The following is a 25,390-nucleotide window of genomic DNA, read 5'->3' as shown; positions in this document are numbered from 1 at the left end:
AAAAAAAATGGCGGACAAAAAAAATGGCGGACAGCCTTGCTTGGCGACCCCCGTGAAATGGTCGATCGACCCCAAATGGGGTCCCGACCCACAGGTTGAGAACCACTGTTTTAGAGACTGAGTGCCCAAACTGCAACCCAAATCCCACTTATGCATCGTCGAGTGCTGGGTGGGTGTGGCCCATTGGCTGGGCGTGGCCCATTGGCTGGGGTGGCTGCGGTGGTAACGGCAGACTGGGTGGGACTATAAAGTTCAACCAATCAATTCCAGATCTTTTTTTTCCCGCGAGAAGTTGAAATTGACTGAACCTTTTTTTTTTTTTGCATACGGTGGCGGAGGCCTAAAGCAACAGAAGGCCTAGGACTGGGGCGACGGCGTGCGTGCCCACAGAGAGGGCTCTGAGTGCCGCCTCTGGCACCCATGCCATAGGTTCGCCACCACTAAACTATGGAGTCCTTGGTGCTCCCTGAGTTTGGATGCTTGCTTGCAGGTTATCTGACTAGGTAACATGGGGTTTCCTTGGAGTTGCTTTAGAATTCCTTGATTATTGTTTTCTGTCTGATTGTTTGGCTGGTATTAATCCCTGCTTATCTGGATACAGGCTGCTGAAGAGGATGTTTTCTGGGGATGCTGCAACAAGTGTGGCAACTTCAAGATCCATGGACTTCAATTCCCAGAATTCTTTCTCAGGAACAGAAAGTAAGGGAAGCTGGGAGGAAGTGGCTCTTTATCTGACAGTTCTCAAATTCCCATGACATTAGACATCCCTTGGTTAAAGAGTTTTTGCTCCTGTTCTCCTCTGCATAATGGCACTACCCATTTCAAAATAAATAAATAAATGCAGGCAGGCAGAGAGGTCATGCTATGGATCCCCATCCCACCCCACCCCAAGATTTTAAGGTAGTGGGAGCCATTCCAGGAAATCATAAAGATGGGGCTTTCCTCAAAGCCTTTAGGGCAGGAAGGTCACGCACGGGGAGTGCTAGAATGGAGGCAGATGGTATTGTTGACTAGTTTTAGGGTTTTTTTTATGAGAAAAACATGAGGACTGGGCGGCATACAAATTGTAAACAAAATACTTAAGGCTAGCTGATAAGGTTCACCACTGCCCTGTGATTTAAATCCAGAGCAACTTATTTTATATTGTTCCACTCCGGTGGAACAGAAAGTCAGGAGGATTTTACTGGATCAATCCAGTATAAAGGAGAACCACTACACTGTACAAGTGGTCCTCACTTAACAGTTGGGCCCCAAAGTTTGGTTGTAAGTCAGGGGTCCTCAACCTTGGCCACTTTTCTGGGAGTTGAAGTCCACAAGTCTTAAAGTGGCCAAGGTTGAGGACCCCTGTTGTAAGTCATTATGCAATGATAAAGCAGGTCACTATGTGACTTGACTTGATTTTATACCCATTTTTACAATGGTTGTAAAGTGAGGCACCATGGTTAAGCAAAACACGTGGTTGTTAAGCGAATCCAGCATATCCGTTGGGCTGATTTTGCCCTTTTCTGCCGGAAAACAACAGAAAAGTGGCAAATCAGAGTCATACAATTGTGGGATGCTGCAACCACCTCATAAATGTGAGGTGGTTGCCAAGCACACAAAATGCAATCATCTGGCCTTGGAAAGGGTGAGTGTGGCAGTCGTGACGTTAAAGGATGGGTCAAAAAAAATTTTCTGAGTCCGTCGTAACTTCAAGCAATCATTAAGCAATTAGTTGTTAAGCAAGGACTACCTCTAGTGTTTAGCAGGTCAAACTAAGAGTTGGAAAAACTACATTCTGATCGTCATTCAGTCAAGCAGCTCCACAGAGGCTGCCTGAAGAGAAAGGATAACTAAGCAAGGAGAGAAGCAACCTAGAACTAAGGAGAAACTTCCTGACAGTTAGAACAATTAACCAGTGGAACAACCTGCCTCCAGAAGCGGTGAATGCGCCAACACTGGAAGTTTTTAAGAAGAGACTGGACAGCCATTTGTCCGAAATGGTATAGGGTTTCCTTCCTGAGCAGAGGGTTGGACTAGATGACCTCCAAGGTCCCTTCCTACTTTACTATTATTATTATTATTATTATTATTATTATTATTATTATTATTATTATTATTAAGGGTAGGAAAGCAGGGAAAGATGTGGATAAAATGGACAAAGGATTTGTAGTTGTGGATTGCTTTGTTTTCTAGACCAGGGGTCCCCAACCCCTGGTCCGTGGACTGGTACCGGGCCGCAGCGTGCCAGCAACCGGGCCACACAAACAAGCAAAGCCCCATCTGTGGGATGCGGGCAGCACACAAAACCATGCCTCCTCCGGTCCGCGGAAAAACCTCTCTCCACGGAAGCGGTCCCTGGTGCCCAAAAGATGGGTACCTCTATTCTAGACAGAATGGCAGAAAACACTTACCCAACACGTTGGTGTTTATGAGAATATTAAGCTGGTGTTTCAGATCTTCTAGGCTAAAGTTGAGGCTCCGAATGCCACGCTCCAAGGTGCCCAGCGCATGATTGGCATTAAAATTCTTGTCCTGGGTGGCTGTCAGCAATCCCTCCAGCTGGGTCAGTGTTTCTGTTATATCAGCTATCTCCTGCCTGATCAGAACAAGAGGGAGACGTGAAATACCTCCCCCAGACTTGTTAATCCAGTGTGATGGCCGCCTTTTTAGGGGCTGCTTGAAGATGTGCGGACTTCAACTCCCAGAATTCCCTGGCTGTGTGCAATTCTGGGATTTGAAGTCCACACATTTTAAAGTCGCCAAGTTTGAGAAACACTGAATTAGAGAAACTAGAGTTCAGCCACAAAAAGCAGCTGCTTCATATCCAGAAAGTCCTCCAATCCACATCACTCTTGGAAGAGCTACTGCCAGCAGGAATATGATTTTGGTGATAGATGATATAAAGCAGTTTTTTATAGTCAATATATTGCTGTAGTAGAGGAAAGCTAATAACCAAACCTTGATGGGGACAGAGATACATTCTCTAATGTTCATCCAGTACAGCTAATCCCTAACGCTACATCAGCTTGGAAGATGGAGATTTCAAGGTTTTTTTAAATCAGATTAGGCTAAGAACAACTGGAAAGAAATTCAATCTTTACATTAAAGAGTAATTATTCGGATTTCTCTTGTTTTAGGAAAACTTTGGTGAGCAATAGTAAAAGAAAGGTGCAAGCGCACTCATACTGTATATTACCTGATGTACAATGGCGCAATTTGTTTGATTGGGTCCCTGGATGTGTTGTGAACTCAGATATTCATCATAGCTTATACTTTTTAGCGGGAGGTTTGAATTCTGTTAATTGTGGTTTATGCAATCAATTGCTTTTGAGTTAATGACTTAATTCTGCAGAAATATGCTTGGGATGGAAGTATTCTTTTTTGAAATAAAACCAGCTGGCTTCATTTTAAATGTGTACAATCATTTGCTGCGGCAGGTATATTACGTGATTGTCTTGAACAGGTTTCAAGAATTCTGTTCAAAAGAATTCTGTCTTTTGAAATGCCTTGAGATGGTTTTAATTAACTGGAGACCTTCAGCTTCCAAAGCAGGCACTCTGGACGCTGAGTCCTGCCTAATCCCTGCTCTTCCACTCTTGCCCGCTCCATCTTTTGGGCCAGTTTAGCGGAAGTTGGGGGCTGTGCTGCCTTTCAACTTACCGCACATCGTCCATATTATGCAAGAGGTGAGTGATGGCGGCGGCGGTAGCATTGCGAGCACTGACCACAGCCTGGATGGCGCTCAGTTTGTCCTGCAGCCGACGGAAGGGGCCCTCGAAAGCTCCAGCCAGCCCCGTTTGGTGGAGCTGTTGAGCCCGCTGCATCAGGCTGCGGGTGTGAGCAGCCAGGTCTTGCACAATGCGATCCCAGTCTCCAAAGCACTGGTGGCAGGGCTGGCAGGCGGGGAAATCACCAGCGAAACCGCGGGAGCACTGGTCACAGCGCACGCCAGACACCCCCGGGCGGCAGGAGCAGTGCCCAGTAGTACGGTGGCATTGCGGCTTCTCAATCCCACGGGGGTCACAGTCGCAGGCTGCCAACAACACACAAGAAGCTTAGCCTACCCTCTCTGCTCTTCTACGCAGGGCCTCTTAGCAAATTAAGCTCAGAAGGGCTGCATTCTTCCAGAAATAATTCCTTTGGCAAGTTGAACCGAACCTCAGACCTCAGACCCCATTTTCCTAACTGCATACAGGTAATCCTCAACTTACAACCGTTTATTAAGCAACTATTCACAGTTACGACATTGAAAAATGACTAGTCCTCAGACTTACGACTGTTGCAGCATTCCTACGGTCGTATGATCAGAATTTATAATAATAATAATAAAGTTGGAAGGGACCTTGGAGGTCATCGAGTCCAACCCCCTGCCCAGGCAGGAACCCTACACCATTTCAGACAAATGGCTGTCCAGTCTCTTCTTAAAAACTTCCAGTGTTGGAGCATTCACCACTTCTGGAGGCAGGTGGTTCCACTGGTTAATTGTTCTAACTGTCAGGAAGTTTCTCCTTAGTTCTAGGTTGCTTCTCTCTTTGGTTAGTTTCCATCCGTTGCTTCTTGTCCTGCCTTCAGGCGCTTTGGAGAATAGCTTGACTCCCTCTTCTTTGTGGCAGCCCCTGAGATATTGGAACACTGCTATCATGTCCCCCCCTCGTCCTTCTCTTCGTTAAACTAGACATACCCAATTCCAGCAGCCTTTCCTTATATGCTTTAGCCTCCAGTCCCCTAATCATCTTTGTTGCTCTTCTCTGTACTCTTTCTAGAGTCTCAACATCTTTTTTACATCGTGGTGACCAAAACTGGATGCAGTATTCCAAGTGTGGCCTTACCAAGGCATTGTAAAGTCATTTTCGATGGTTTGCAGAGTGTTCCAGGTCACCTGATTGCCTTTTTAAAAATCTTTCCAGCCGGCTTTCAACAAGCAAAGTCAATGGGGGAAGCCTGGTTTGCTTAATGACCATGTGATTTATTTAATCACGTGGTCGTTAAGCAATTACTTGTTTAACAAATTGCAGGAAAGGTCATAAAATCGGGCATGAGTCATTTGACTTTCTTGCTTAGCAGCGGAAACGAAAACTTAACAGTTGTGGTCGTAAGTTGAGGATTAGCTGCAATACTTCTGCTCCATCTATTCCAATCAAATAAAATCTCTATTTTCCCAGCATGGGTGCCCTTATTTCAGGTAGGACTGTTTTAAAAGAAGGACCGTCTTTTCGCAATTTCATCCGCTTGCCTGCTCTCAGGTATATAATTACACAGATTGGCTGTCACCATCTCTGCTAAGGACTCGTTTCCTTATTGGCTGCAACACTTTCTTTCAGTTTTTGGAATCAATAAATCAACACTAGGCTAAAGGGCTGCTTTTCGATGATGAAATTTTTGGCATTTTTTTTTTTAAAAAAATGTTCTCTATATTTTCCAAAGCACCAGAAGGCAAGACAAGAAACAACGGATGGAAACTAATCAAGGGGAGAAGCAACCTGGAATTAAGGAGAAACTTCCTGACAGAATAATTAACCAGTGGACCAGCTTTGCCTTCAGATGTTGTGGGTGTTTCAACACTGAAGGCTTTTAAGAAGAGACTAGATAGCCACCTGTCTGAAATGATATAGCAGTGATGGCGAACCTTTTAGAGACTGAGTGCCCAAAAACTGGCCCCGTTCCCGCTCCACCCCCTGCCCCGCCCCCACCCCGTCCCCCGCCCTGCCTGCCTGCAGGGCCACTCACCGCCTCCAGGGCCTGCTGCAGATCGCCCAGGCAGCCCAGCAGCGCCAATGATGGCCACGCCCTCTGCCCGCGCCCCGCAGCATCAACTGTGCGCAATGGGACGTGAGGGCAGAGTCTTGTCCACGCTGCCTGGCTGCCATGTCCTTGGCTGCTCTGCTCCACGTGGGCCACGCTCGGGGGCGACTCTCCTCCAGGGGGGCTGCTGGTAAGGGGATCGCGGGGGAGGCAAGGCTAGGGCAACAGAACGTGTGCCCACAGAGAGGGCTCCGAGTGCCGCCTCTGGCACGTGTGCCATAGGTTCGCCACCACTGTGACATAGGGTCTCCTGCTTGAGCACAGGGCTGGACTAGAAGACCTCCAAGGTCCCTTCCAGCTGTATTCTGATTCTGACTCTACTAGATGTAAGACGTTTACTTTGCTTTTAAAAGCAACCCACCTATTCCCCCCCACCCCCACCCCCAAAATAGATTCAAATTTGGAGTCTGTCATTTTGACAGAGTTTCACATCTTGCTTTCTCTCTTACCTCTGCACTGTTGACCTGGCTGACCCCAATGGTTCTCCTGGCACTCTGAACAGGTGCGGCCTCCGAATCCTGGCCGGCACTGGCACTGCCCTGTGAACTACAAAGACAGGCGCCATTAGAGGGCCTGAGTCTGCTAACAAGGGCAGAGGTAGGTACACGGTATGAGGCAAAGGAGAGGAGGCAGGAAGAGGAGAAGTGGCAGCAGCAATAACAATAACCATGATAGTAATATAGTACTATATAATGTTAAAAGGTGCTGAAGTATGTTTTCTGTAAAACCTCTGATTCTCTTCTCCTGGTCTCTTCCCATTAGAGGTAATGGGAGCTACAGGAGAACATAAATCTGTAAGAATAACCTTGGGAGGCAGGAAAAAGATACCCAGTCTAGATAATGGTCTAATAAGAGAAAAAAAGAGATAGGGATGGAGAAAGCATCTCAGAAGGGAATTCCCTAGGTCAGTGATGGCGAACCTTTTAGACACTGAGTGCCCAAAAACCGCCCCTGCCCCGCCCGCTCCACCCTCATTCCGCCAGCCCACAGGTCCACCTACCGCCTCCACAGCCCGCCATAAATTGCCCAGATGGCCCTGCAGTGCCATGGTGGCCACATCCTCCACCCGCGCCCCGCAGCGTCATGTGCGCGCGACGGGGCACAAGGGCGGAGTCTTGTCCCTACTGCCCGGCTGCCATGTCCTTGGCTGCGCTGCTCTGCGCGGACCATGCCTGGAGGCGACTCTCCTCCGGGAGGGGGGCTGCTGGTGAGGAGGGGGCCGCAGGGGGAGGCGGTGCTGGGGCAATGGTGAGCATGCCCACAGAGAGGGCTCTGAGTGCCGCCTCTGGCACGCGTGCCATAGGTTCGCCACCACTGCCCTAGGTCTCAGGGAAGTATAGGCAAGACAGGAGAGGAGTACTTTCAGACTTGCAAAATTCTGTTACAATAAAGGTAGTATTAATACTCACGGTTTTGGTTTCCTGCTCCAATTATCTTGAATGTCTAACAATAATATCTGCATAGTACCAAGATGGAAGAAATGACAACAAATCTCTATGTAATAGGTAAGCTGTAAAATTATCTCCATACTGGACATCAGCTGGTTTGGGACAGTATGGCTGTCTTGCTCAAAACTATTTAAATTCATAGTGGGGTGAAGCTTGCTCTAGCCATTCTGCTGTAAGGAGGCAGGAGAGGAGAATAACGCAATAGCTGCAGCAGACACAGCAGTTGCAAAGAATATAGATGGCCCTTGACTTACAGCCATTCGTTTAGTGACCGTTCTAAATTACAACTGCGCTGAAAAAGTGATTTAACGACTGGTCCTCGCGCTTACGAAACGGCACAAGGTTATCTGATCAAAATCTGGGCGCTTGACAACCAGCATGCACTTACAAGGATTGTGGCAACCCGGGGTCAATGTGATCACTACGTGCAACCTTTCCAGCTGGCTTCTGACAAGCAAAGTCAATGGGGGAAGCCAGATTCTCTTACTTAACAGCTGCATGATTCACTTAACAACTGCCGCGATTCCCTTAACAACTGTGACCAAAACATAAAACCGGGTGTAACAATGTCCTTGCTTAGCAGTGAAAATTGTGATCCCAATTGTGATCATAAGTTGAGGACTACCTGCTAACAGCTTCTCCGAGCTTGTTTCGCTCCAAGTTGAACCATGTTCTGGTCTATTTGTATGATGGAAGCACCATATTGCCTGACTATTCTGGGCTCTTGCAAATTGTTCAAGCAAATCTCTTTTCAACGTTTCTATATTATTTCACAGTGATCTCAAAATAACGTCCCAAAGTGTGTTTGCATCCTCTGAAGGCCATGCAGACACCACCTCTCCACCCCACTTTTTATCCTCTCATCCAGCCTGTGAAATAGAGCTGAATTAAAACTCTCCTCCCCTCTCCCAGCCTATCGGCCAAGGAGCTTCCAGGTTGTGGCCCACCCTGTTCTTCAACACTGGAAGCTCTCCCAATTTTCAGCACCACATTAACTAAGATGCCTGCACCTGCCTTGCCTAGCAGAGAGCTCAGAGCTACCTGATTACAAGCAGGGCTCAGTGAGTAATAGGAATGGCAATCACAGGGTTGGCAGCCCTGCCCACTGGTTAAGTTCCAGAAGTTGGGGGCACAACGGTCACAGTTCTGTCCTTGGACATTGGGTAGGCACTGGCACTGCCCACTGTACCGGTCACACTGGCACTCTTCCTGTGAGGAGCATTTGTTCTGCACGGTCCCCAGATGGTTACAAGAACAACCTGTGGGTAGCAAAAAAAAAAAAAAATTATATTCAGCCACTTCTTTGGAGGAAAAAAGATACGGCAATGGGTAAGTCAAACCATCTTTACAGAAAAGTAAATAGATATTATGTCAGTTAAAAGGAAGCTACTCTCCTTGGGCACCATAAACCAAAGCTTTTTTTTGGGGGGGGGGGAGATGGCTGTGGTATACAGATTAGCACCAATGTTTTAGTAAGATTGTGCGGGCTGTCTTTTTAGTAAGATAGTCTGCACAATCTTTTAGTAAATGTTTTAATAAGATTTGAAGGACTGTCTTTTCCCAATCATATCTACCTAACCCCACCAAAGTGAGGAGGCAGGGAATGCTGTGGGTCCCCTCTTCTAAGGGGGTCCATCTATCAGAAGAAGGGCCTTCTCTGTGGTGGCTCCCTCCCTCCCTGTGGAACATCATCCCCACAGAGCTAAGATTGATCTCCACTCTTTCGCAAGGCCCTGAAGACATTGTTCTGCCAAGGACCTGGAGACCCAGAGTGAGATGGAGCCAATCAAATGGCTCATCTGATTCATATTGCCAAGGGTGAGGGGGTTAATTGCTTTTTGTATTGGGGTTTACCCTCTTAAGCTACCCGGAGTCACTGCAAGGGAGTTGGGAAGCCATATAACTTTTCTCAAATAAAAACAAAAACAAAAAACAATAAAATCCAGGCAGTCAGTATTTGCAGCAGACACTTACGGTGGCAGGTATGTCGAGTGGCATCGCCATAGTAACCCCTTTGGCATTGTTGACACTGTTCTCCCTCGGTGTGGTAGAGGCAGCGAAGGCACTGGCCTGTGCGTCGATCGCAGGATTTGGGGTCTGCCAGATCGATGTTGTTATTACAGGCGCAGGGCTGGCATCGTCCTCTAACCTGCCAGGGGTTGCCATAATAACCAGGAGCACACTCGTCACAGCGTGGCCCTGTGTGAAGGAAGAGTGCCAGTTGGGATGGCTGGGACAAACAGGAGGAAACTCAAGCGGCCCAACCAAAGAACCACCAAGATCACTCCCACCAACATGGATAGGGCAAGCCACTAGAATATATAAATTGAGCAAACCCCACACCCTGCTACCTTTGATGATGTTACATAGTTTGGTCATGAAATATCTACAAGAAAACAACCAAGCTCAGAGAGCACCTGGACCCCCCATGTCAACCCTGAGCTGCAAATATTCTCCTTTATTGGAGCAAACTCACCCGTCGACCCAACATACATAACCCAACCAAACGTCGTTCACCTCCCTCAGTTCCAGCCTCCAAAGCCTCCCAGACCTGATTGTGTTTGGCTCTTTCACTGCAGCTCGTGTTGTGCAGAGACCCATTCCCCCAATCCCGCCATAAGGTGGAATGAAGACCGCCCCAAAGCTGGACTTGCCTGTATAACCTCCGAGGCAGCTGCACAGGACAGTTCCAGAAGGGTTGTCTTGGTTGCAAGTGGCCGCAAAATGGCGCCCAGAGCCAGGAGCCTCGGGGCAGGGGCAAGGACGGCATTGGCCACCCAAGGACAGTACAGGGTTCCCATAGTATCCGGCCACGCAGCTGCACATGAGGGAAGAGGTTGTTTTAGGAACACAAGATTTTATTTTTATTTTTATTTTATTTATTCATTTGTATCCCGGTGACGAACCTTTCTAACATACTTTTCTTCTCCTATTTTCTCCACAGTAACAACCTTGTGGAGTTGGGCTGAGAGAGAGAGTGACTGGTTTTCATGTCTAAGATGAGTCTATAACTCTCTTCCACTACATTTTCACACATGACTTCTACTTCCAACTTGGTTTCTTTCACTTCTTTCCTCTTCTTCCTCATCCATTGGTTCCCAAGATCCAGTTTTGATACGGTCAAGTAATGTTTTTACTCAGCAAAATCTGCTCTTGTTTCATCTCTACTACATGAGAGGCAATGAGCTGCTGTATTTAAGGTATAGAATCAGTGGTGGCGAACCTATGGCATGGGTGCCAGAGGTGGCACTCAGAGCCCTCTCTGTGGGCACGTGCGCCGTCGCCCCAGTCCTAGGCCTTCAGCTGGGTTTTATAAAACCTTTTCGCTTTAGGCCTCCGCCACCGTGTGCAAAAAAAAAAAAAAAAAAGGTTCAACCAATCAGTCAATTTTAACTTGCAGGAAAAAAAAAGATCTTGCAAAGTTGGAATTGATTGATTGAACTTTTTAGTCCCACCCAGTCTGCTGTTACCACCACAACCACGCCCACCCAATGGGTCACACCCACCCAATGGGCCACACCCACCCAATGGGCCACACCCACCCGGTACCCGACGATGCATAAGTGGGTTTTGGGTTGCAGTTTGGGCACTCGGTCTCTAAAAAGATTCGCCATCACTGCTATAGATAGTCCTCGACTTACGATCGCAATTGACCCCCGCATTTTGGGAGTTTTGCCCCGTTTTATAACCTTTCTTGATACAGTTGTTAAATGAATCACTGCAGTTGTTAAATTAGCAGCACAGGCTAAGTGAATTTGGCTTCACCATCGACTTTGCTTGTCAGAAGGTCACGAAAAGTAATGACGTGACCCCAGGACACAGCAAAGGTCATAAATAAGAGCCAGTTGCCAAGCATCCCAATTTTGATCACATGACCATGGGGATGCTGCACAGCATTTGTGTCGTGAGTGTGAAAAACGGTCGTGTCACTTTTTTCAGTGCCGCTGTAACTTTGAACCGTCACTAAACAAATGGTTGTAAGTCGAGGATTACTTATATTTATTTAGGACTGAAAAGAAAGAATTCTTGTATAAGAAGCGTTAATCTCTTACAGGAAAATCAAGTCAATATGAATGGGGTTTGAGTTCTGGTTCCTTTGTAGTTCTGTATGTAATTTTTTTTGTCAGGAATACCTTCTCCCAAAGTGTTTCTCCCCCCCCCCCCAACTTCCCAAGTTAGCCTCAACTATAATATTATCTGGAGGTTTCTCATCTAACTACTAAAGAAGCCCAACCTTGTTTAGCTTCCAATTCTGGTAGAGCCACTGGCTGATACCTCCTAGAGAAGTGGCAGGATTGTGATGAACCATCCATACTATACATATTTGTGCATATGTTGCTTTTTGGGGAAATAGATTTTTTTAAATTATCTGTACCGCACAACTAAAATGTAATGTATCTTAAGCACTTATAAGCATAAATAGTGGAGGAATAGAAAAAATTTGAGGAGGCAGAAGAACAAGCTAGAGTTACAAATAAAGGAACTATGTAGAAAAGTGGAGCCAGCTGGAAAGATTGATACAAACACTTTAGGCTATCAAAAAAATGGTAAAAGAAATGCTGAGAATGGCTTATTATCAATAAACTAAGAAATTTACTAAATGTTTCAAAATAATGATAGCTAGTTACCATAAGCAAAGAGATGTGTTAAGCTATGGTAGCCAAAAAATCAGAAAGAACCTGGTAGCACCTTTTCAGATTACATTTTATTAAAAGGCATAAACTCTGAATAAAATTTGTTTGCTCCCAGAATAGCTGGATACGTCCCAAGAAATATAAGTTCACCAACAATTAAGTTACAGATTTACCTTGATGTCTGAAGAAATCCATTACATCCTGAAAAAAAGACCTCTTGTCTACTGAATGAATGAAGGTGTAGAAATACCACTAGGAGTATTATTTAAAAAGATGTTTTTAAATTTTAAATTTTCGCATTGTTCTCAGAGCTGGGTTGTTCAATATCCCTCTTTAATGATGCTGCAGTGTATGAATGATCACCCTGGTTTTTTATTCGGGGATGAAGTGCAGGGTGTGTCAATTCTGCGTATAACAATTCTGTCTGAGAGGACATCAATGTAATCAATGAATGGATGAAGTAATGCTGTTTTTGCTTTCCACTGTCATTCCGGTTCTGCCGTCGGCATATTAAACTTGCTTTTCATTGAACCAAAAACTTCTCTGGGAAATTATTTGAAAATCTACGGAGCCGACTAAAGAAACTTGTTAGTCAGAAGCGACCCAGCAATAAAACCCAGTTAATAGAAGCAATCATTCAATCTTGGTTTCACATTATAACAGCTGCAGAACTAAAGGACTTGGTTCACTCTATGGGAAGACGTTATAAGGCCGTAATTCATGCTAAAGGTTACCCAACTAAGTATTAACTGACATGGTGATAATTTTTGTATATCTCGTTTTTTCTATGGTGATAATTTTTGTATATCTCGTTTTTTCTACGTGTTTCACTTTTCTTCTTTATAACTGCTATTCTAATAGCAAATTCTTCATAAAAGTTATTGCATTACATTCTTGATTAAATTATCTTTCCATTGATATATACTTTTATGGTACTACTCCCAAAAAAGTGGTGTTATTAGCCATCAAACCTCAAATGTACATGTTTCCCAAAAGGTTTCCACAATTTTGGCCACTACTGTATATAGGTAGTCCTTGGCTTATAGCCATTCATTCAGTGACCGTTCGAAGTTACCCTGGCACTGAAAAAAAGTGACTTACGACCATTTTTCACAATTACGACCGTTGCTGCATTCCCGTGGTCTGGCAAACCGGTTCATATTTATGATGGTTGCAGTGTCCAGGTCCTTTGGTGACCTTCTGACAAGCAAAGTCAATGGGGAAGCCAGATTCACTTAACAACTGTGACATTAACTTACCAAATGCAGCGATTTACTTAACAACTGTGGCAAGAAAGGTCGTGAAATGGGGCAAAGCTCAACTGTCTCGCTTAGCAACAGAAATTTTGGGCTCAACTGTAATCATAAGTCGAGGACTACCTGTATTCTAGCCTGCTGTTGATCTTGAAGTCCACGCAGGAAATCACGGATGGACGTATGTCTATTAGCTTAATGGCCGGCTCTCAGCATACCGTACCGTTTCTCCCTTACCTCTCACACCGATTTCCTTCTGTGTGGCCCCGGCAATGCAAACAGCTGCCTGTCCGCGACTCACATTCTTCTGATCGGCCATTACACTGGCACGGACGGCAGTTTGGGAAGCCCCAGTGACCAGCCTGGCAGTGGTCACAGTGAGGCCCAAAAACACCTGCCCGACAAGGACACTGTCCACTAAAGTTGTCACAAAAACTGCTCAAGGACCCTTGGCTGCGGCACTGGCATGCTGGAAAGAGAAAGAAAAATCATATCATGGCAAGCCCGTGAAGAGTTTCCTACTCTGGATGAAGGAAGGCAGAACATACCCCAATGGTTCAGAAACCGAAACAGACAGAATTAGAAGTGAATCATAGCAATAGTGCTAGCCATAGCAATAGCATTTAGGCTTAGATACTGCCCCATACCACTTTACAGCACTCTCTTGAGCATTTTACAATGTAGAAGCATTATTTGCGTATTGCCCCCAACAATCTCGGTCCTCATTTTACTGACTTGGAAGGATGGAAGGCTGAGTCAACCTTGATTCCCATCAGGAATATAAGCATATAAGGAAAGGCTGCTGGAATTGGGTATGTCTAGTTTAACGAAGAGAAGGACGAGGGGGGACATGATAGCAGTGTTCCAATATCTCAGGGGCTGCCACAAAGAAGAGGGAGTCAAGCTATTTTCCAAGGCACCTGAAGGCAGGACAAGAAGCAACGGGTGGAAACTAACCAAAGAGAGAAGCAACCTAGAACTAAGGAGAAAGTTCCTGACAGTTAGAACAATTAACCAGTGGAACAACCTGCCTCCAGAAGCGGTGAATGCTCCAACACTGGAAGTTTTTAAGAAGAGACTGGACAGCCATTTGTCTGAAATAGTATAGGGTTTCCTGCCTGAGCAGGGGGTTGGACTAGATGACCTCCAAGGTCCCTTCCAACTTTATTATTATTATTAGAGGAAAAGGATCGAACTCCAGGATATGGCAGAGTTAGCCTGCTATGCTGCTTTCTAATCACTGCGCCACCAGGGCTCTTCATAACTGGATGCTGATTATAGAAAAGCATCCTCAACTCTATCGAGAGCAGCTGAAAAAGATATTCAACTTCTAACTCAATTTTCCCACCCCAACTATTTTTGTGTCTCCTTCCAATCATGCTCTACGAATGATTCAAGCTCAATAGGATGCATCTACACAGTTCATGCACCCATGTCTATATTTTCTTCATGGTCTGTGCCAAATATTTTATTTCTGCTCTCAACTGGCTACATATACCCCAAAATGGAAAGACTGCTATTTTGCATAACTTCAACCATCTCCTAAGCATGAAGGTTGCTATTTTGGGTGAAACATTCAGCTTCCCCCCCCCCCTTGCAGTAAGATTACCCACATATAGAAGTGGCTTGTCATTGTCTTCAGACAATCTCACCTCCCTATCTATCCTATAGCTTGGTTTTTCTTGGTGATTCCCCACCCAAGTCCTATCCAGGCCAAACGCCACCTGGACACTAAAGGTCAACCTGCTGAAAAAAGGTACCGTATATATCAAATGAATAAACTAAATGTCATGGTTCCGAAAGAAGAAGCTCTTCAAAGAACCTTGAGGCATTGTTTACCTTAAAGAATCTTTAATTTGCAACATAGCTTCCGCACTTACACAGAGAAGCCAAAATCTAAATTCTCCTCCCCCAGACACACAATAACAAAGCATAACTCACTCCTTCATTTAACAGTCATTAATCACATTCTCCAATTAGTTTGAAGTGTGAACTTGCCCTCCGTTATCTCCTCTTATTGCAACTAACCTTGAAGAATACTCTACTGAGATATTGTTATGGCTAACTAGTCCCCAAGCACATTCTTCCCCCCTCCCTTCCAGCACCATCTAATTTTAACTCTAAAAGTAATACACAGGTTAAATAGAAAACGTCTGCATCTTCAGATATTGTCAAGCAAGAACATCCGATGTTAGCAGCATTGACACTAAATAGAATTGGACAATCCACATTCAAATCCCTCCTTAACCATGGAGCTATTGGCCATCGCTATTTCTCAAACAGACAATCTAACGTGGAGGCAATGGAGATAGACCTTGTTTGGAAATATAATAACCAGTAAATAAACTAATGAGATGAAATAGCCAATTCCAGATACAACACAACATACAGATAAAAATATCCACTCATACGTGGAAAAGGGCTGAAGTTTCCATAGATGACCAGTTCCCACTAAAGGCATTTTCAAAAATATCGAGGCAGATAAGAGTGAATTTCATTCCTGTCCTTGCAAGCTGCTTCTCTACTCCAACACGCCCCACCTAAATAATTCCCATCACCTCTAATGGTACTTCCAATAAAGGCTCAGTCAGCAAAAGCAACCAGCTCAGATCAATATTTCTGCCTATCAATTAGCTATCACAAGGGTCTTCAAACTCGGCCCTTTTATGACTTGTGGACTTCAACTCCCAGAATTCCTCAGCCAGCGTGCCTGGCTGAGGAATTCTGGGAGTTGAAGTCCACAAGTCATAAAAGGGCCAACTTTGAAGACCCCTGAGCTATCATCTTCAGCAGCATATGGAACCGGGCCGGCAGGGACGGATCTGTGCTTTGAGGAGAAAGGAAGCTGAGTTTCACTCACACTTGCAGCCACCAGGCCCAAAACCAAAGGTGCCGGGAGTGCAGCGTTCACAGCGACGACCCATGACGTGAGGCTTGCACTGACACTGTCCACCATCGGGATTGCACTCGAGACTCAGAGATCCCTGGAGATCACACTGGCAGGCTGGAGACAGAGGAAGAAGCAGCAGCAGAGAAAAGGGAGCGATGCTCTTTTGGGAAAAGCTTCTTACTCTCTCCTCCCCGCTTGCACAGAAATGGACCTGAGACCCATGTGACTTAAGCATCCCCTCTCCATTATATAATGGGGAAACAATCTGAATGTGTTTGCCAGGGTCAGCCCTGTCTGTGCTTGCCAGGCTTCTTCCAAAATTGTACAAGAACAGCCAGGACTCTTTTCCCAAAGCTCAGTTAAATCACTCAGTTAGACCATCCGCCTCTTGGCTGTGAGTCAACAGAAAGCTAAACTGGCATAGTTGATATCCCATCACCAGTCCCAAAGGTCTCTACTCTGACTTGATGGTGTCCTCATTCCTTGTGCAGGACAGGTTGCCTTTCCCCAAGCCCCCCACCCACCCCTTCTCCTCATCACCAAGACAAGTGCCTCCCAATCATAGCACTGCTGTCATTGGCAATAGATTCGGGGGGGTGGGGTGGGTGGCTCAGCCTGTGGATTTAGGCGTCTGTCAGAACTTTCTCCTTGCTTCCCTGCCTCTCCCAGCTGGAGAATCACCTGCCAGACTGGGAGAGGCAGTGGCTCTTTGCACACCAGATCTGAGCTGACCTCTGCCTTGGCTCCCTGCCCGCAAAAACAGCGGTCAGGGTGTTGGGACTGCACGAGCCAGATGTATCTCTTCTGCTGTTTCAGGATGGAACCCCCACAGTTCCTAGTAGCTATGGTTCAGGCTGACTTTGAACGTCATTTTGGCACTCTTCCAGGCTTCAGTACTCTTCTGGAAAAGCTATAAAGTATAAACCCATGTTCAAAAGCAGACTGAACAATAGCCGATGTGCACTGGGTGTGCATCTGAGATAGCTGAGTGGATCCAGTTTGAGGTCCCTTATTTTGCCACACAGCCTTCTCTCCATCACTGGTCAGCCGTTTTTCAGATTGCAATCACAGGTAAAACTGCTGCAACCTTATCTGCTGCTGAAAGGACAACTTAAAACTATCTGGAGTGTAGGTTGGGAACAAGGTAAAAGCAACCTCACGGAGACCTTAGATAAAAGTGGTTACCAGGACATATTCATACTCTGCTAAGAGGCACGTAGGGAAGGCCTAGAGCAGGGGTCTTCAAACTTGGCCCTTTTATGACTTGTGGACTTCAACTCCCAGAATTCCTCAGCCAGCGTGCACGCTGGCTGAGGAATTCTGGGAGTTGAAGTCCACAAGTCATAAAAGGGCCAAGTTTGAAGACCCCTGGCCTAGCGTCTCCAGGAACCATCTCTCCCATCTCATGAGGGCTTCACCTTGAACCTTCCCTGTCTTCCTCTGAGTGAGCAGAACAACCTCCCTAGTCCATTGACGATTTCCCCTGCGTCGAGCCCTTGGGTGGCAGTTGTATCTGGGCAATTTAACACTCACGGAGTGCCCCCTGGTGAATGATGGCTGACATGCTGGTGAGCAAGTTGGCACAAGCCTCCGGGGCGGGCCCCTTAATCACAGGGCGAGCCTGCTGGGCACAGCGGTAGCGCTCAAAGGTCTCTTTGCGAGCAATAGAGGCGGCATCCCCGGCAATGAACATCTCCAAGGAGGAGTAACGTGGCACCAGTACCAACTTCCAAGGAAGAGAAATGAGAAGGAGAGAGGGAGAAAAGAGGACAGGGTTGGGTGTTTACAGCTGGTTCCTCCAGATGTGGTTCTCCCCTCTGCTATGTGTGCCAGGGTTACCAATCTCAATACTTACGGAGTCCAGGAGTACAGCAGCACCTTGCAAATGCTCACGCCCTCCAGAATGGGTAAAGTCTACCCTAATGGTGTACCTGATTCCTTGTTCTAGGCAGACTGGCTGTGGCAGCACAATGTACCTGTGGGAATGGAAATGCCAAATTCATTTCACAGAGGTCTCACGTACCCCCCCCCACCCCCAATAGCATTTTTCTGATGATCCTCAGTTAACGACCACTAATTCAGCAACTGTTTGAAATCACAGGGCTGCTGAAAAAGTGGTACTTATGTTCGGTCCTCAAAATTCTCGCTTTTGCAGTGCCTCTCTCGTTACGCGATCGTGATCCAGACGTTTGGAAACTGGCCCACATTGTCAAGTGTCACAGCATCCCGCAGTCCATCTGATCCCGATTTCTGAGGTCCCCTGCCAGCTTCCGACAAGCGAAGACAACAGGGAAGTCAGATGTCATGGTTACTTGAGGATCTTGCTAAAACAAGCCCATGGTGATTTGCTTAATGATGGTAACCGGGGATTGCTGCAACTATTGTCATTAAGCGGCGGAGTAATAATAATAATAATAATAATAATAATAATAATAATAATAATAATAATAATAATAATAATAATAATAATAATAATAATAATAATANGTCATCTGGTCCAATCCCCTGCTCAGGCAGGAAACCCTATACCATTTCAGACAAATGGCTGTCCAGTCTCTTCTTAAAAACCTCCAGTGTTGGAGCATTCATCGCTTCTGGAGGCAGGTTGTTCCACTGGTTAATTGTTCTAACTGTCAGGAAGTTTCTCCTTAGTTCTAGGTTGCTTCTCTCTTTGGTTAGTTTCCATCCATTGCTTCTTGTCCTGCCTTCAGGTGCTTTGGACATGATGTTGCACTTTATGACTGTGTCACTTAGCAATGGAAATTTTGGGCCCAATTACCGTCGTTAAGCGAGGACTATATCAAATTTGCAGAAGAAGGCTTTCTTGCGGCCCATATTACTGAGACAACTGACTGGTATGTTCAAGGAATCTCTGCCTCCTGCTCTGGATGGGAGCAGAAGCAAAAGAAGAAGGTGCTATCCCTGTTCATCATATAGTTTAGGCCAGGGGTAGGCAACCTTGGCTCTTTTATGACTCGTGGACTTCAACTCCCAGAATTCCTGAGCCAGCCATGCTGAGGGGAAAGGGAGAGGTTTCCAAGCTGAGCCATGCTGGCTCAGGAATTCTGGGAGTTGAAGTCCACGAGTCATAAAAGAGCCAAGGTTGCCTACCCCTGGTTTAAGCTTTTGTGAATCCCACTTGCTTATTATTTTACTATAAAAATAATACGTATATTTTAAACTTACCAATTATCCCAGTTATAGAGAGAAGTTTATCTAGAGAACGTCATTAAGATATTCAAATACAAGAATACGATTTCCAGGAAAAAATTGGCTAAGGCTTGGTTACTTGTTGCCAACTTAATCCCTAATCCTTATTTTTTTTTTCCCCAGCAGATTTCTGATACATTAGTGAAGTTGATTTATTATGCTGTTTATATTTGTTTCTTATCCTTTAAAAAATGTTAGCTATAAAAGCAGAATAAATTATGACAAGGAAAAATCATGCAAGCACACGGGAGTTACTCAATCTGTCCTGGCACAGTTCTTTAGTGTCCGTGCCATCTTTTTAAGACAATGAAAAATCGCATGCTATTTTGAAGGTTAAGAATTTGTTAATTATGCGATCTATTCTCGTTTTTGATTTTATACAGTTTAAAATATATACACAGTGTCCTCATTTACTAGTTTATTGTAACAATATATAAACCCCATCCACAGGATGCAGGCAGCACACAAAACCATGCCCCCTCTGATCCGCGGAAAAACCTCTCTGGTCCCTGGTGCCCAAAAGGTTGGGGACCTCTGATGTAGAATAAAAACCAATAAGATTATTGTTATAGTTAAAGCAAGCCCAGACAGTCTTAGATCAAATAGGATGGAGAACTGAGTTGACTTGATCTGCCTATATATGCCTCAAAATCCATCTCTCTTAAATATTTCCTTCTCCGCAATAAAAATACCACTACCTCAACTTACGACAATTGAGCCCAAAATTTCTGTTGTTAAATGAGATATTTGTTAAGTGAGTTTTGCCCCATTTTACGATCTTTCCCACAGTTGTTAAGTGAATCACTGTAAGTAACCCGATTGTTAAATGAATCCAGCTTCCCCATTGACTTTGCTTATAAGGTCGCAAAACAGGATCACATGACTTTGGGACACAGCAATGGACATAAACATGAACCAGTTTGCCAAGCGTCTGAATTTTGATCACATGACCATGGGGATGTTGCAAAAGTTGTAACGGTGACAAATGGTCATAAGTCACATTTTTCAGTGTCCTTGTAACTTTGAATGGTCACTGAACAAACTGTTGCAAGTCGAGGACTACCTGTACTTGTCAGTTTGAATTACACTCTCCCAGCAATAAAGTCTAGATAACTCTACTTCCCAGTTTTTCACTGAAACTTAATGGATTGGAATGGAATAACAGAGTTGGAAGGGACCTTGGAGGCTTTCTAGTCCAACCCCCTGCTCAGGCAGGAAACCCTATACCAGGGGTAGGCAACCTTGGCTCATTTATGACTCGTGGACTTCAACTCCCAGAATTCCTGAGCCAGCCTGGCTCAGCTTGGAAACCTCTCCCTTTCCCCTCAGCATGGCTGGCTCAGGAATTCTGGGAGTTGAAGTCCACGAGTCATAAAAGAGCCAAGGTTGCCTACCCCTGCCCTATACCATTTCAGACAAATGATTACCGGGATGTGGGTAGCAGAGCTGTAGACATCAAGTCATCGGCAGGGATGATGTTTCCACATGGACTACTGCTGGGGACAGGCCCAGGCCTCACTACAGACACCTTCACTTTTTCCCATTTTCCTGGAAACTGAAAGAAGAGGAGAACAAATAGCATTGTCCATGGAATAACGTAGCTGGATGGGCAGAGAGTCAGGAAAAACCATATAATGGTGTTTCTCAACCTTGACAGCTTTAAGATGGGTGGACTTTAACTCCCAGAATTCTTCAGCCAGCAATGCTGCCTGAAACATTCTGGGAATTGAAGTCCACCCATCTTAAAGGGGTCAAGGTTTAGAAATGCTGCCATGTAGCAGTCCAGCCAAGAATAAAGGACAAATAGTAAGATTAAAATTGTTCAGACTTATATATGAATGAAAAGACTGTGTGTGCCCATGTCTTGAATGGATTTAAGACAAAAGGAATGGGAGCTTGAAGAAGTTTAAAGCAGGGTGGGACAAAGGAAGATTTTGCACAGGCAACATCAGCAAAGGTGTGCATTCCGAGGACAATTAGTCAAGCACAACTTTCTTTCTGTGGCAGATTAGCAGAAATTTTTCCAAGCCCCGTATTATTAAACAAAAAGAGAAGACTTGGTTTGAATTCCTTGCTCAGAGGCGGTGGAAATAAACTGAGAAATGAAACATGTTGATCCTGTAAGGATTATTGAGGATCTGCTAGCCAAACGTGACATATATATAACCTGACGAAAAATTAGAGGCACTTGAGGATACAGGTTCTGGAATCAGCTCCTCCCTGACAATGACATGAGTTGTTAGAGTGTTGTTTTGGTGATTGTCATTTTTTTTTTTAAAAAAAGCACAAGCCCTACACTTCTGCCTTTAACAGGGATCTTCCAGGCAGCCGACACATTTTTTCCTGGCATGGGGGCCAAGTGATGCAATGGGCTCCAGATGTTTTATTTTTATACTGCAGGTTGCTGTGAAAGTAAAATCAAAGGGAATAGTTTGGGAAGTGTAGGCCTCACAGCAGGGTAGAGAAAGAGAAATAATACAGTAGACAGAGCTATGTTTCTCAGCCACCACAACTTTAAGATGCATGGACTTCAACTCCCAGCATGCTGGCTGGCAAATTCTGGGAGTTGAAATCCACACAAAAGTTGCCAAAAATCGAAAAAAGACTACAGTAGTAGAAGTTCACAATTCGTGAAAACACCAGATGAAATTTAGCAGCAAACAAAAACGAGTGCAAATTATTTTTTAATACTTTACAATCATGAAGTTGAAATTCACCATTTTAAATAGTGACCGTGAAAATTTAGGGAATTTGTTAAAGTGATCAATGCAGGTAATCCTTGACTTATGATCACAACTGGGACTGGAATTCTGGTCGTTAAGTCATTGCGATCATAAGTAGAGGCACCTCTGTGACCAGACTCATTTTTTTCAATATTTTTTGCTGCAGTCGTTAAGTAGATCACTTGGCTGTTAAGTGAAATGCCTGGTTGTCAAGTGAATCCATTTTTCCAAACGGGTGGATTTTTTTACCAAAAAACGACAAAGGGTGCAAATCGCGGTCTTGTCGCTAACATGCTTTTATTATGCTGATACCTTATAAACCCCTAGTCGCTGATGAGTACAGAATATCTGTCATACATTTTAAATTGTGAAGGGCAGAATTAAATAAAAAAAAAACCGTTCGGTTCCCAAAGGATGTATTTCCATGGCAAAGGAGAAGCAGCAGCAAGCAGAGCAACAGATGGAAAGTCACAGGGGTTCTTACCTGAGGTTCATAGCGCAGCAGGAGATCATATTCCATGGAAAATGGCACATTGTTGACATGGAACTGCACCATGCTGCCCTCCAACACCCGAGCAAACCCCAGCCCAGTCCACGTGACTGGACGGCCGGACAGATGCACTCGCTGTATGACTTCCGCTCCCTGCCAACAGAAGGACCGGTAAGCGATTATGTTTCCTCAGAAAGCAAGTCTGTGGGGGTAGGCCTCAGCTTACAACAGTTCATTTAGTATCGTTTGAAGTTACAGCGGCACTGAAAAAAGGAGACTATAGTATAGTATAGGGCAGGGGTAGTCAACCTTGGCTCTTTTATGACTCGTGGAATTCAACTCCCAGAATTCCTGAGCCAGCACAGCTGTGCTGGCTCAGGAATTCTGGGAGTTGAAGTCCACGAGTCATAAAAGAGCCAAGGTTGACTACCCCTGGTATAGGGGGTACCTTGCTCAATAGTAGTAACTGTGAGAGGGACCTCGGAGTCCTAGTGGACAATCACTTAAATATGAGCCAGCAGTGTGCTGCAGCTGCCAAAAAAGCCAACACAGTGCTGGGCTGCATTAACAGAGGGATAGAATCAAGATCACGTGAAGTGTTAATATCATTTTACAATGCCTTGGTAAGGCCACACTTGGAATACTGTATCCAGTTTTGGTCACCACGATGTAAAAAATATATTGAGACTCTAGAAAGAGTACAGAGAAGAGCAACAAAGATGATTAGGGGACTGGAGGCTAAGACATATAAGGAACGGTTGCTGGAATTGGGTATGTCTAGTTTAATGAAGAGAAGGACGAGGGGGGACATGATAGCAGTGTTCCAATATCTCAGGGGCTGCCACAAAGAGGAGGGAGTCAAGCTATTTTCCAAAGCGCCTGGAGGCAGGACGAGAAGCAACGGGTGGAAACTAATCTTGGAGAGAAGCAACCTAGAACTGAGGAGAAACTTCCTGCCAGTTAGAACAATTAACCAGTGGAACAACCTGCCTCCAGAAGCGGTGAATGCCCCAACACTGGAAGTTTTTAAGAAGAGACTGGACAGCCATTTGTCTGACATGGTATAGGGTTTCCTGCCTGAGCAGGGGGTTGAACTAGATGACCTCCAAGGTCCCTTCCAACTTGATGATGATGATGATGATGATGATGATGATGATGATGATGATGATGACTGGCTTTTACGCTTAGGGCCACTGAAGCATCCCCATGGTCACTTGATCAAAATTCAGTCAACTAACTCATATTTACGACAGCTGCAGTGTCCTGGGGTCACGGGATCACCATTTGCGACCTTCCGACAAGCAAAATCAATGGGGAAGCCAGATTCATTGAACAATTGTGTTCCTAATTTAACAACTGAAGTGGTTCGCTTAACAACTGTGGCCAGAAATGTCGTAAAATGGGTCAAAATTCACTTAAAGGTCTCACCGAGCAACAGAAATCTTGGGTTCAGTTGTGGTCATGTCAAAGACTACCTGTAATGTTACCAAACTTATCAATTCATCATTATTTAACTGAATCAAAAAACTTTCTCTTTTCCTAGACCAGGGGTAGGCAACCTTGGCTCTTTTATGACTCGTGGACTTCAACTCCCAGAATTCCTGAGCCAGCCATGCTGAGGGGAAAGGGAGAGGTTTCCAAGCTGAGCCATGCTGGCTCAGGAATTCTGGGAGTTGAAGTCCACGAGTCATAAAAGAGCCAAGGTTGCCTACCTCTGCGCTAGACCCACATACCTACCCATGTAATTTTTCAACCGTGAAATTGTCCCCGAAGAAGCTCATAAAATAGGATGAGAAAAAAAAAGTTAAACAGCAGTAAGTGCAACTAGAGTTAGCTGCAACACACAGCAGACCCTGCATCTGTTCATGTACATCAGTGGTTCTCAACCTGTGGGTCGGGACCCCATTTGGGGTCGATCGACCATTTCACGGGGGTCGCCAAGCAAGGCTGTCCACCATTTTTTTTGTCCGCCATTTTTTTTCCCTTTTCCGGCGGGTGCCTTACCTCCCTTGGGCTGGGCCAGCTGGTGGTCGGCCCAGCTCCGTCTCTGCCACTTGCCAGCTACGCCTCGGCCGGCGCAGGGGACGGAACCACGCATGCGGGGCGCTCCCGGGCAGGGAAAGTCCTCGACTTACGACCGGTTGGGTAGTCCTGGACTTAGGACCAGTTTAGTCCTCAACTTACGACTGGTTTAGTCCTCGACTTACAACCGGTTTAGTCCTCGACTTACGACCGGTTGGGGTCGCGGCATTAAAAAGGTTGAGAACCACTGATGTACATGAACATATGTACAGTGCAGTACATGCTGCATTTGAATGCTTGTGGGTGGAAAACAGTAATAAAATAAAACAGGAAATTGTCTCCCCAGAGATTCTTGCTAAGGTTATGCAGCTCCTCGGAGAATACAGGTAGTCCTCGAGTTATGATAATTGAGCCCAAAATTTATGTTGCTAAGTGAAACATTTGTTAAGTGAGTTTGGCCCATTTTACGACTTTTCTTGCCCCAATTGTGAAGTGAATTGTTGTATTTATTAAATTGGTAAGATGGTTGTTAAATGAATCTGCCTTCCTCCATTGACTTTGCTTGTCAGAAGATCGCAAAAGGGGATCATACGGCCCCAGGACACGGCAACCGTCATAAATATGAACCAGTTGCCAAGCATCTGAATTCTGATCATATGACCATGGGGACATTGCAACGGTCATAAATAGGAAAAATTGTCATAACTGTTGTATGACCATTGTAACTTTGAACGGTTGCAATGTCGGCTGGCGACCCCCAGGGGGAGGGCCTTCTCTGTGGGTGCCCCCACCCTCTGGAACGAACTACCCCCCGAGATCCGGACGATTCCGGATCTCTTAACCTTCCGCCGCGCCCTCAAGACATGGCTTTTTCAACAAGCGGGCCTGACCTAGGGTGAGTTTTAAATAGGGACAATTTTTAACGATTTTAAAGAG

At 45.3% G+C, this 25,390-nt stretch overlaps 1 protein-coding gene across 1 annotated transcript in view; it reads right to left on the bottom strand.

Moving 5' to 3' along the window:
- The window catches only part of LAMB2 (laminin subunit beta 2), a 78,656-nt gene that overhangs the window by 11,939 nt on the left and 41,327 nt on the right, over nt 1-25,390 (bottom strand). Inside the window, exons 14-25 of the mRNA XM_015826893.1 lie at nt 22,427-22,585; nt 20,647-20,774; nt 17,865-17,985; nt 17,543-17,735; nt 15,980-16,123; nt 13,357-13,588; nt 9,887-10,050; nt 9,207-9,431; nt 8,274-8,491; nt 6,234-6,330; nt 3,643-4,015; nt 2,394-2,578 (exon numbers count right to left, since the gene is read on the bottom strand). Coding sequence (XP_015682379.1) covers nt 2,394-2,578; nt 3,643-4,015; nt 6,234-6,330; nt 8,274-8,491; nt 9,207-9,431; nt 9,887-10,050; nt 13,357-13,588; nt 15,980-16,123; nt 17,543-17,735; nt 17,865-17,985; nt 20,647-20,774; nt 22,427-22,585 — 2,239 coding nt within the window. The remainder of the gene's footprint in view (nt 1-2,393; nt 2,579-3,642; nt 4,016-6,233; nt 6,331-8,273; nt 8,492-9,206; nt 9,432-9,886; nt 10,051-13,356; nt 13,589-15,979; nt 16,124-17,542; nt 17,736-17,864; nt 17,986-20,646; nt 20,775-22,426; nt 22,586-25,390) is intronic.

This window comes from Protobothrops mucrosquamatus, unplaced genomic scaffold (genome assembly GCF_001527695.2).
Source record: "Protobothrops mucrosquamatus isolate PMUCROS unplaced genomic scaffold, P.Mucros_1.0 scaffold3362, whole genome shotgun sequence".
In the NCBI taxonomy this organism is placed as follows: domain Eukaryota; kingdom Metazoa; phylum Chordata; class Lepidosauria; order Squamata; family Viperidae; genus Protobothrops; species Protobothrops mucrosquamatus.
The sequence above is the reverse complement of the archived record's forward strand: the minus strand, read 5'-3'. Positions and strand labels throughout refer to the sequence as shown.